General features: G+C 37.0%; 1 protein-coding gene across 3 annotated transcripts in view; it reads right to left on the bottom strand.

Annotated features, from left to right (window-relative positions):
• Positions 1 to 13,211, bottom strand: part of LOC124610394 (carnitine O-palmitoyltransferase 1, liver isoform) — a 172,188-nt gene that overhangs the window by 60,604 nt on the left and 98,373 nt on the right. For all 3 annotated transcript variants that reach the window (XM_047140155.1, XM_047140154.1, XM_047140156.1), the window contains exons 4-6: positions 5,796 to 6,090; positions 5,341 to 5,462; positions 437 to 638 (exon numbers count right to left, since the gene is read on the bottom strand). In XM_047140155.1, the coding sequence (XP_046996111.1) occupies positions 437 to 638; positions 5,341 to 5,462; positions 5,796 to 6,090 (619 nt within the window). The remainder of the gene's footprint in view (positions 1 to 436; positions 639 to 5,340; positions 5,463 to 5,795; positions 6,091 to 13,211) is intronic.

Below are 13,211 nucleotides of genomic sequence, written 5' to 3'. Positions count from 1 at the left end.
AATGGAATAGAAAGAAATAATATATGCAACAACAAATAACAGCTCTACTACACACTTCACAGTCACTCACAGAGTAACAAAAAGACAAACTTCCATTTCAACAGAAAACATGACACTAACATAACATAAATTTAAGCTATACTGAATATACCAGCAAACATCTGTCACTAGCTTCTGTTGAAGCATCAAGACAGAAAATATACACAGCAGCACTTTTGATAAGTATCTGCACTTGTGTTGACAATCAGTTTTTTACTGAATACGTGCAACGTTTATCAAAACATTTGGTAAATTTTGCAACCAAACCCTGATACACTATTTATCTTCACTGTTTCATAATAAATCATGTTTCTTTGTATCAATTACATTTTTTGACTAAAATCATATGAGGCAAGGATCAAAAATGAAAAAACACTAATGGGGAAAAAATACTTACTGGCTCCAGCTCCTGTCTCTCTATAAGTCTTCTGAACTGTAGGCAGCCATGAATTAATGTGGCTGCTCGTGCAGCCTGCACGTGCGTTGGGTACATGAGAATGGCATCAATACCATAAAAGTTTGAGTTCACCATTAACGGTGATCTTCCCCTAAGGTAAACATATTCTTCCCACCAGTCAGACACATAATTTGTAGACCACCTGAAACATAAACAGAATAAAACAGTTAAATGTATGTTATAAATTATATTTTCATTCACTAAAATTATTCATATTTTTGACACATCTGTTTTCACAAACTTAGGAAAATTTAACCTTTATATATAAACTATTAAGTGGACTTGGTTTTCCAAATAATCATAATTTTCTGATATCTATTACAATTCATGTTATTGTCACCTGTTATGCTTTCTTTAGTTTGAAAGTTAATTTATTATCCTGTAAGATGATAAAATAAATGAGAGCTCTGTGACAATTATAATAAAAATGCAAAGAAGTACGATGATCAGTGAATGACCGTATAGTGACAGTTAAAAGATCTCAAATAACTGTAGCACAGTTCCAAATCTGTAGATTAAATAAATGATGAATTTAAATCAGTGTAAAATGAATATTTTTTCTTGAATGTTTGCAAAATTGGAATGATTTATGTGCAAGTTCAAATCTATGACAAAAATCAAAGAAATAATAAATTAATGTGATTAAGTCACAAACAGCTGCACCCAGCTTCAATTTAAGGGTATTTTCCATACACAATGTCTCCAACTTGCTCATTTTCATTTTGCAACATCAACTGATATGGGACGTACTTAGGAAAAAATCTGAATCATTTTACTAACAAGTATCCATGAGGAAACATGTTTTAAAAACATTCTTTTTGGAGTGAAACACAATTTTTTGTTTCCCTTCAGTCATAAGGCAGAATCTTTAAAACATATTTCCTATTGAAGGAAATATGGACAAGAAGAATGAGATTTCATAATGCAAAGTCACTTCTAGATGAACGTTCAACGAGGTATTATACTTCCAATGATTCAATTTTGTTATTGATGAACAAAATAAATAATCTGGCCAGTGATGCTAAACTGAGAAGAAAAATGGCAAATGAAATTGTCACTGACCACAGTGAAAGTAGCAAGTCGTGGTACATGCCAATGCTTTCAGAGTTCAAAAACAAAGGCTTTCACATTATGTCAATTATGCATATAAATACATAAAAACTCTGGTTAAAAATTAACTGCAATACTCACTGATCACATCAGTAAGCTGACAGCACCACATTAATAGTCCAACTGTGAAAATGGATTTTGTATGCTCTCGTCTTCCTCTGATCTGTAAGCCAGTTCACTCAGCCAGTTATGAGAGAGGCCTACAGTTTAATGTTGAATCAAAAGTATGGTGCAACTTAACATTTTCTCATGAACATAAAGCAATGTTACTAGTAGAGGTGTGAAAAGCCATAAAAATTCAAAACCCAACTAGGGATCATGAAGCTTTTAGTTAGTAATCTGACATTCAGCAATTAAGCTAGTTACCTCATTCATCTACAGCTCTATAAAAACAATGTCTTGCTTTGTCTGGTTACGTACATTGTTCTCCCAGAATAGTCCATCTTTTTTAAAACTTTTTTTTTGCTGAAAGACATATGGTCACTGAATATGATCTATCCAATTAAAACTAACCTCATTTTTGGGTCATTTGAAGCTTTTTTTATTTAGGTAATGTTACCAACCTTGACAAAATAACACAAAATTTTTTATAGCATAAGACAATTTAGTGACTTTAGTAATTATATAAACAGAAATAATAATAATAATAACAATAACAACTACAACCATGGCATACTGTCTTACAAGTGCCTTAAATTCCTTGTCTGTCATGAAAAAACTTTTTATGAAATCCATGGTTAAATGTGTTGTAATTCATTTATAAAGAAGAATTACGTAAAAAATCAATGTCTCAATTATTTTCATCTGTTATTTTCATATTAGTGTTCAGACGTTACCGGTGAATTAGTTACCTGCATAAAAGAGATCAGAAATTAGTCCTGTATATTCAATTTAACCTTACCAGTGGGTCCTGTGACATCATCTCCGAACCTGTCATCTCCATTAAGCTTGGAGAATTGAGACTTGTCAGGTACAAATGGACTTGACCAGCATAGAAAGAAGAGGGAGTACACAAGTATAATGGAGGACTAGCTGCATTGCCACTACATACACAGCAGGTAGGCATAAATGCCAGAAAGAGACTTAGTTCCAGTTTTCTACATCAGGCGCAAATCTGACACTGCTAATGCAAGAAAAATGTATAAAAATGTTTCAGACAATGGAAAACCCAGGATGGAATATAACAATATTAGAGAAGGAAAGTTGCTACTCAGCATATAGCGGAGATGCTGAGTCGCGATAGGCACAACAAAAAGATTCACACAATTATAGTTTTCTGTCATTAAGACCTTTGTCAGCAATACACACACACACACACACACACACACACACACACACACACAAATGCAACATTCACACACGTTTGCAGTCACAGACAACTGAAACCACACTGCGAGCAGCAGCACCAGTGCATGATGAGAGTGGCGACTGGGTGGGGGTAAGGAGAAGGCTGGAGCGGGGAGGGGGAGGAATGGTACAGTGGGTGTGGCAGATAGTGAAGTGCTGCAGTTTAGATGGAGGGCAGGAGGTGGGGAGGAGGGTAAGTAGTGGAAAGGAGAGAAATAAAAAGAAATTAAAAGACTGGGTGTGAAGGTGAAATGACTGCTGTGTGTTGCTGGAATGGGTACAGGGAGGGGGTTGGATGGGTGAGTACAGTGACTAACGAAGGTTGAGGCCAGGAGGGTTACGGGAATGTAGCATATATTGCAGGGAAAGTTCCCACCTGCACAATTCAGAAAAGCTGGTGTTGGTGGGAAGGATACATATGGCAAAGGCTGTGAATCAGTCACTGAGATGAGGGATATCATGTTTGGCAGCGTGTTCAGCAACAGGGTGGTCCACTTGTTTTTTGACCACAGTTTGTCGGTGACCATTGATGTGAACAGACAGCTTGTTGTCATGCCTACATACAATGCAACACAACTTAGCTTGTAAATCACATGACTGGTTTCATGTGTAGCCCTGCCTTTGATGGGATAGTTCGACAAAAACAAGGTTTCTACAGTTGTTCAACGGATGTTTAGAACCAAGTACAGTAAGAAGCCACCAACAAGGAAGGCCATTTACCACTGGCACAACAAATTTGTTACGGTGGGTTGCTTGTGCCTGGCAAAGAGAAGCAGACGTCCCAGTGCGAGTGAAGTGAATGTGGAATGTGTACGAGAGACATTCATAAGGAGTCCAAAGAAATTGATGCGTCGTACATCCCGTGAAATCGAAATGGCTCCAATGACAGTGTGGAAAGTCCTGCGACAGAAGGTGCCTGTGAAACCATTCAAATTGGAGTTAGTGCAGAAGCTCAATGATGACGACAAAGGCAAGCATTTTGAGTTTTGTTGGCAGTTGCAACAACTGAATGAGGATTAGGATAGAATTGTTGATTGCTTAATTTTTAGTGACAAAGCCACTTTCCACAATAATGGGAAAGTGAACAGGCATAATTGTTGAATCTGGGGTACAAAGCATCCACAAGAATGCATTGAATTTGAGCATGATTCCCCAAAGGTAAATGTTTTTTTGAGCCTTGTCATGTCAAAAACTGTACAGGCCACTCTTCTTTACCGAGAGCACTGTACTGAATATTCCTACTTGGACATGTTGCAGCAATGGCTGATGCCTCAAACGCAATCGGACTCTCCATTCATCTTTTGGCAGGATGGGGCTCCACCCCTTTTTCATCGTGAAGTTCATAGGTATCTGAACATGGAGCTGCCACATCATTGGATCGGCCGTGCTACAGAAGGGGACAGCTGTTTCATGAAATGGCCTCCCCAATCACCAGAACTCAGTCCATGTGTGTTTTTTCCATGGGGACACATTAAAGATCTGGTGTATGTACCGCCTCTACCCTGTGATGTAGCAGAGCTCCGGGAGAGAATATGGGAAGTGACTGCCACAGTTGACAATGCCATGCTGGAATGGGTAGGCAAGAATTCGATTACCGTATTGACGTCTGCTGGGTCACTCATGGTTCACACAACAAATGTTTGTAAAAAAAGCTTTCAGAGTTTCTCTTCAAAATGCAATATGTATGACATCTGTACAATGTTTAGTTCTTGTGCAATAAAGAATTGAAAGTGTTCCCGGACTTTATGTACACCCTGTATTTCACACAGTTATGACCAAATTTAAAAATTTAAAATGCTGTTGTAATATACTCATTAACAGCAATAACCTTATGTTAAAGGTTTAACACAAGAACTTAAATAACAAGGCAGTGTAACTCACGACATGCAAGGTACCTAGACTATATCCATCCAGCATATGAGAATGAGAGCACTTAGCAACTTCCAACAAAATTTAAACTTAATTTCAAACCTTCATGAAACTTTTTCTTGCTGATTACCAGCACCCCCCCCCCCCCCCACAAAACGATGAAAGAAAAGACATTCATTACTTACTACATTTTCACTGTTCATCCACTAAAAATGCAGCAGCAGGCTTGAGATTTTAAAGTATTACTTCTTTCCTACTAACTTTTTCTGAAACACTTCTTGCCGGCAGTATCTACACTGAATGTATCTTCAAAATAGTATCACTTTATGCCACATAGTTCGGGAGGTATAGATGGAAGCTTGGTTCTTGAACAAATCGGGTGGGTTGAAAGGGAGAGGGGAGCTTGTTATTGGTAAGAACTAATGTGAAGCAGTTAACTTCATAACTTGACTATAGTTCATCTCATTTTTCAATGACATTCATTTAATAGTATGTACTGAATGTAAACAATGTCTTACCATGATTTAAGCACCAGGTATCTCTGTAACTTTTTTGCAATGCCTTTCTCAAATTCAGCAACAAGCTTTTCCATTCTAGAGTAACGTTCATCATCACACAGTGGCCGAATGCTGCGAAGGTACTGAAATTTTGAAGGAAACATGTAACATTCAGAAGAACTATAAAAATTAAAATAATATGGAGTACCATAACACATTATGAACAATGCTTAGTGAGTTTTACCAGAAAATCACATTGGGTCTAATGGTGCAAAATGTATGCTACAACATGTTGTACTGTTAATGAGAAACATATTCAGGTTAGAGAAATGAGAATAAGTATCAGAAGCTGACAACATGTATATACTTTCCAGTCGTGTCTTCAGATGGATTCTCGGATTCTAAAAACGGTAGTGAATTTTTACATGTTTCTGTCTTTACACATTCAAAGCAAATATGAGCAACTGTTTACTCACCCTGCACATTGTGTCATGTACGGTGGGTAAGGGTAGACGAGGCAGTGAGCCCTGGAAGCTGTATAGCATAGGTCGTCCACCAGAGGACAAAACCTTAACTGCCACCATCCACAATTTTGTTGAATAGGAAATTCTGCTTCCACGGCCACGTTGTTCAAACATCCATCCCTTGTACATGAGCAACATCTTCAGTGAATATCTTACAGTGAAGATAATGCTAAGCCACGATCCCATGCCAAGTAAGGCACATCCGGCTACCTCCCAGGCAACTGTTGGCCTCGGTCCATGGTGATACCTACACATTTTTAGCTATCAGATTGAACAATATCAAAAATCAATTTATTCCAAAATTTTATATTTAGTTCTTATTCAACACAAGAAATAAGTTATTACAGGCGCTGAGCACTTATTTCTTTAATTTTTATTTTTTTGAGGGTTACTGACAATAAAACTTGTTGAACAAGGAATATGGAGACAATATGTGAATCTTGAATATCTGTCACTAACAACAGCTCATACAATTGATTTGTAATATTTTCCTTACATAGTGTGCAAACCATGTCTCCAGCCTAGATACAAAATAATTTGTTTCATTCATGGCACAAAGTTTCTCATAGAGGATGCATGTGATACAAATTATGACTGGGATGTTGGTTATTAGCATTAGCTTAAATATATCTCGAGGGATTGATGTAAATGCATTTGTCAAAAAGGGTTACTTATGAGAAAAATACTGAAATCTAAAACAAAAGTCATTACCTGTGGCAATTTTAACATATAGATGGCAACATTGATAAGCCACTTAAAAGAACATTTTTAACATGTTAAGATAATTGAACTTACATTATGTGAACTGCAGATCACATTGAATGACACTTGCTTGGTTAATATTACAGCTGATTTTTCAAACGGTATGTATGTCAGCTGCTGCTGGACTTCTTGCACATTGTGAACCACTGCTTTTAACACTGGTCAAATTTAGACACATCAATCAATGAATCACCAGCAAGCCAAATGTTACTTAGATAAGAAGCCAGAAAGATGAATGTATTAATTTACTTACTGATAGGTCATGTGACATCAGATGAGACACTGTGTACAAAACACTGAGTGGGAAAGAGACTGTTTGAACAGTTTTCAAAAATTTTCTTTAAAAAGCTCACTTATTTAGGGACTTCCTGTTCAAAATCAGCAAAAAGTAACCCTAAAGATAAATAAAAAATCAAAGGTAAAAACTGTATGCACATGAGCTGGGCCACATTAGGAAGGAGATGCTAAGACTGTACAGAAGGTAGGAAAATTTTTGTCCAACTGAATGACACTACTTACAGACATTACATAAGAAAACTGGTCTTGGCCAAAAAACATGCTTTTGAATACTAGATAAAAGTTGCTCCCACAAATTCAAGGCAGTATGGGCTATTATAAAACAAGAAAAACAGAACCAAGCAAAATGACACATGTGCATTACACATGCTTGGCACTAAGGCCACTTAGGAGGGGTGCTTTCCACCAGAAAGATGTCACTCCCATGGTTATTATAAATATTGTGTCAAAGTTCCATGAATATGGACTGTTATTGTTAATCAAATCACATAATTTAAAAAAAAGTACATCTTACCAAGATAACGAGATATGGATGGGGTGATAGGCGAACGAAGACTGTCATCGATTACCTTCTGGTGGAAAAGAAAAATCGGAGACAGTTGATGGATGTAACTGGACTGCCAGAAGAGGCTTTTGATGGAGACCATCGAGTAGTGGTGACAAAGATGAGATCCGATGAATTGAAAGACATAAAGGAAGAAAGGGAAAGGAAAATAAAAGTGTAGAAACTAAAGGATGGCATGGTACAAGAAGAGTTTAAGGAGTTACTTAAGAGTAAAATTCCTAACATTGAGTATGGCAATGTGGAAGAGGAATGGGGTAAGTTCAAAGAAGCATTTGTAAGCTCTGCTGAGAAGACCTGTGGCAGAGTGTCTGGAAGGGTAAAGGAAAAGGAGACATCATGGTGGAATGAGAGGGTGAAGGAGGCAGTAAAAGAAAAGAAGAAAGCCTGGTATGCATGGAACAGAGACTGACCAGTTGAAAGTAAAAGGAAATATCAGGATAGTAAAAATAAGTCTAAGAAAATGGTAGTAAAAGAAAAGAGGAAAAGCTGGGAGAAATTCACTCGGGAGTTGGGAAAAGATGTTACTAATGGTAAGAGGGGGATATATGGAATTATAAAGAATATGAGGAAGGATAAAACATACACATAGCTAGTGAAAGGGGAAAGCAGAGAGCTATTAATGCTACCAAAGGAGATAAGGAAAAGATGGAAAGAGTACTTTGATAAATTACTGAATGTGAAGATTGGCAATGGAAAGGGAATAGCAGGGGGGCAGGGGTCTGGAAGAGGAGGAGGATATAATGATGTTAGAAGTGGAACTAGCTCTGAGAAAAATGATAACAGGAAAGGCACCTGGGATAGATGAAATTACTGTGGAGATGATAAAGGCAGCTGGATCAGTTGGGCTACAGTGGCTATGTAGACTAATAAGATGCATTTGGACCCAAAAATGTGTACCTGAAGAATGGGGAAAGGGAATAATAATCCCAGTTTCCAAGAAGGGTGACAGGAAAGTATGTGACAACTATCGAGGCATCACACTCATATCCCAAGTAGCAAAAATAATGGCGAGGATACTGGAAAGATGAGTGAGAGAAAAAGTGGAAGGGAAGTTAGAAGAGGAGCAGTATGGCTTTCATCATGGTAGATCAACAGTGAACCCAATCTTTAGTATGAGACAGTTGATGGAAAGACATTGGGAGTATGGGAAGGGTGATGACATTTCTCAACCTAGTGAAAGCATATGACAGTGTTCCCAAGGAAAAGGTATGGGCAACCTTGAAGAGAAGGAGAGTTGGAAAGCAAACACTTGAAGTCATCCAGGCAATGTATCAAAAAAAAAACTCTAGTTGTGTGAGACACCAGTTGGAAGAACTGGATGGTTTAAGAATGTTACGGGACTAAGACAAGGAAGTGCGATACCACCACTACTATTTATAATGGTGATGGATGAAATAGTCAAAGAGATGAAAGAAGCCCATTGAGGAAGTGAGATGAAGCTGTTACTATTTGCTGATGATATTGTGGTGCGGGGAACAAGCAGTAAGGAGATACAAAAACAAATAGACATCCTAAATGATAAGGTCGAGAAATATGGAATGAAATTTAGTGTGGGGAAAAGCAAGACCATAGTGGTAACCAAAGGGGATAAAGAGGGCAAGCGACAAATTCATATTACGGGACGGGATATTGAAATAGTGGACAACTTTAAATATTTGGGAAGTGTATTACTGGGGAATGCTCATTTGGAGACAGAAATTAGCAAAAGAATACAACAGAGTAGTACATTTTACCAGTGTGTGTGGGGCTTGGTGCGGGGAAGGGAAGTTCCAATGAGGTGCAAGCTGGTGCTATGCAAGACTTACATCACACCCACACTAATTTATGGCTCAGAGACTTGGACTATGACCAGAAGAAAGGAGAGTAGGATACAATCCAGTGAAATGAAGTTTCTGAGAAGTATGCTAGGAACATGAGGAGAGACAGAGTGAAAAATGAAGATGTTAGGGAGGAAATTGGAGTGGAGAAGTTGACAGAGAAAATTAAAAGAATAGATTAAAATGGTTTGGGCATAGGAGGAGGATGGGAAATGGAAGAATACCAAGAAGAATCATGGAGTTCAAGATTAAGGGCAAGAGGCCAAGAGGAAGACCGAGAACAAGATGGATTGATACAATAAAGATGAGCTTAAGGAGGAGAAACCTGCTACAGAACCAAATTGTGGAAGAAGAATGGTGGAAAGACTGAGTAAAGTGGTGAAGTACCATTGATACCCCAACCAGATGTTGGATAGAGGGGAAAGGATGATGATGATGATGATGATGATGATGATATCTTACCTGTCAAACTCTTATTTTCAATAACTGAAACATTAAAATCTGGAGTTTTCCCTGATCCACTGAGCTCTGCTGAAATTTTATCAATCTTCAAAAGTGAGATAAGCATATGCCCCAGAGTTACCAATCAGTTTTTATCGTTACTGTTTTCTCCAAAGATTTCAAGCTTCTTACAGAAAACCAGCTGAGCAACAATTCTGAAAAGCATGATTTGTTTGCTAGTAGATAGTTTGGACTGCAACACTGTAAAAATACTGCTTCTGCTGTCACTGAAATTGTTAACCAGTCCTAACTGAATTTGAAAATGGCTACCTAGTTTCTGATACTTTGTAATTTTACATGTAGGGGCCCCTAAGGTTTTTGAAACCATCTATATAGTGATGTAAGTTATGGTTCCATGTATCACACATTGTAACCATTCACCCTGGGGGACCTTTGTTTCTGATAAATCAACAACAAAATTTGTTTTTTCATGTGATGCTCTAGAGCTTCAAAAACATAATTACTGTACAGACTGGTGGCATGGTGTAATGGTTAAGGTACATTCATGATGTGCAGAAGGCTTTGGGTTTGATTTTAGTCAGGTACTCTGAAATTTTTATTTTTAAATCTTTATCGAAGATTTTATCATTATTTTCCATTAATCCGTTTAACTGTAGCTCCTTTCATTTTAATCCTTTGTAAAGTCACTTTAATCATAGTCTTAACTTTTTGATTTGCCCTCATTTTCATTTCCTTTCACTTTTTTTCCCATTTGGAATGTATTTGCATGTGAATTTAATCATTGTTATTTCTCTTTCACAATATTCAAACATGCTGATCTACTGCTTAAAATCAAAATGTGAAATAACCTATTTGTATTGACAGTGCAAAGGTGTCAAAAATGTATTTTTCATTACATGATGTACATCTTCCTGGGATTGTAATCATCATGCAAACACTTAAAACATAAATTCTTGTTCCACTATGGACAAAATAAGGCAATTTAAGATTTAAATGAAAGAAGAGATTATCAGTACAATAAATTCAAGAAAAAATGAGGAATAAAATTGGTGAATGCAATAACATGAGTGGAAATATAAGATGATACAACGGAAAAAAATTAAATTGCAGTTAATACATAATAATAATTAAGATCACTTGAACAAAGATTCCAGATAAAAGATGAAATAAAGGAATAAAAATGAGAGCAAATCAGAAAGTTAAAGCTATGATTAAAATGATTTGATAAAGAATTAGAACAAAAAGAATTACATTTAAACTAACTAATTCAATGAAAATAATGAGCAAAGTCATTTCAATATAGATTAAAAAATAAAAAATTTCATGAAACCTGAGGAGATTTGAACCTACAACCCATTGTGTATTAGGAATGTGCCTTAAGCATTGTGCTACACCACTAGTTTTTGTAGTACTCATATTTTTGAAGCTCTAGAGCAACATGTGAAATAATTAAATTTTTTCTATCAATTACTTGTGAATGAGGGCTCAGCAGGGTTAAGTTGTGCAGGGTGCTATATCTGGGACCCTGAAGATGAAAATGTCAATCAATAAATTGTTGGCTTTCCCACTGATTCCAAATTAAACTGGGAGGAAGATATGCCTGCAATAAAATACATTTTGTGTTCTGTCTGAAGTGGAAACTGACACATGCAGTCACTAATGAGTACTCAAAGTGGCACAATTTGGTCTTTTTCAGTCATACATCTCCTAAGGTGTATTGATATGGTGACATTCTTATTATATATCAGAATAATAAGGAAAGTGAATTCCAAAAAACACTGACGATGCCTTTTTTATCACGTTGAAGATACCAACTTCTGTAAATTTTCATTCCTATACAGCATTAACTTATGTTAAAAGCAACTTAAGTACGTTTGAGACCTGAAAGAACAGACACCATCACAGCACTAGAGCAAACTGGAGTTCAATATACTGAAACATGGACTGAAAGTCTGGAAACACCTAAACTCTTTTTGCTTCTTGTTGTATTTTTAAATTAAGAGTTATGATTAGTTATTGAAACACCCATTCTGCAAGATAAACAGAACTATTTGAAATAAACACTACTGACATTAGTATTTAAGAATACTGACAAGGAAGTGGAATTATATTTTAGAAACTTTTCTGTAAAAATTGTTATCTATGTCTACACTCTGCTCGCCATCTTATGGTGTGTCATGGATGGTACTTTGTGTATTAGTGCCACTTCCCCTCTTTTCTGTTCCAGGGGTCACAAATGGTATATGTGACGAGCAGTTCTTGGTTACCTCCATGTAAACTGGAAAGTCTGTAATTTTACCTACTTGGTCTTTCTGCAGGATATTTGCACTAGGAAGCAATATATTGATTGACCCTCTAAAGAACATACGATCTCAGAATATTAACAGCAAACTACACCATGATGCATAATGCCTCTTTGCGGCTCACGTTGGAGATAGCTGAGCAGCTGTGTTACACTTTCATAACTATTAAATGAAACTCTGACAAAACACACTGCTCTCCTTTGGATCTTCTTATTTCCTCTATCAATCCTATCTGGTACAGATAGGAAACTGATGTGTATGTTACCCCTCCAAGTGATTCTCCTGCAATGGTGTAATCACACACTTATTAAGTCTTTCTGAATATTTATGCGTGAAACATTACATTTGTTTATATTGAGAGTAAACTAAAAAATTCCTGCATCAAGTGGCAATATTTTGCAGGTCTTCCTTAATTTCACTAAAATTTTCTAGTGTTTCTACTTCTTTGCACAAAGCATCTTCCTCAAAAAATTGAAGAAACTGCAAAAAGGTGGGAATTTGAGGAGATGGGACCTGGATAAACTGAAAGAACCAGAGGTTGTAGACAGCTTCAGGGAGAGCATTACGGAACGACTGACAAGAATGAGGGAAAGAAATACAGTAGAAGAAGAATGGGTAGCTTTGAGAGATGAAATAGTGAAGGTAGCAGAGCATCAAGTAGGTAAAAAGACGAGGGCTAATAGAAATCCTTGGGTAACAGAAGAGATATTGAGTTTGATTGATGAAATGAGAAAGTGCAAAAATGCAGTAAATGAAGCAGGCGAAAAGGAATACAAACGTCTCAATAATGAGATTGACAGGAAGTGCAAAATGGCTAAGCAGGGATGGCTAGTGGACAAATGTAAGGACGTAGAGGTGCATATCACTAGGGGTAAGATAGATATTGCCTACAGGACCTTTGGAGAAACGAGAACCACTTGCATGAATATCAAGAGCTCAGATGGAAACCCAGTTCTAAGCAAAGAAGGGAAAGCAGAAAGGTGGAAGGAGTGTATAGAGGGTCTATACAAGGGTGATGTTCTAGAGGACAATATTATAGAAATGGAAGAGAATGTAGATGATGATGAAATAGGAGATATGATACTGCGTGAAGAGTTTGACAGAGCACTGAAAGACCTAAGTCGAAACAAGGCCCCGGGAGTAGACAACATTCCATTAGAAC

The sequence above is a fragment of the Schistocerca americana genome, chromosome 1 (genome assembly GCF_021461395.2).
Source record: "Schistocerca americana isolate TAMUIC-IGC-003095 chromosome 1, iqSchAmer2.1, whole genome shotgun sequence".
Lineage (NCBI taxonomy): Eukaryota > Metazoa > Arthropoda > Insecta > Orthoptera > Acrididae > Schistocerca > Schistocerca americana.
Note: the sequence above shows the minus strand (reverse complement) of the source record. Positions and strands in the feature narration are given on the sequence as shown.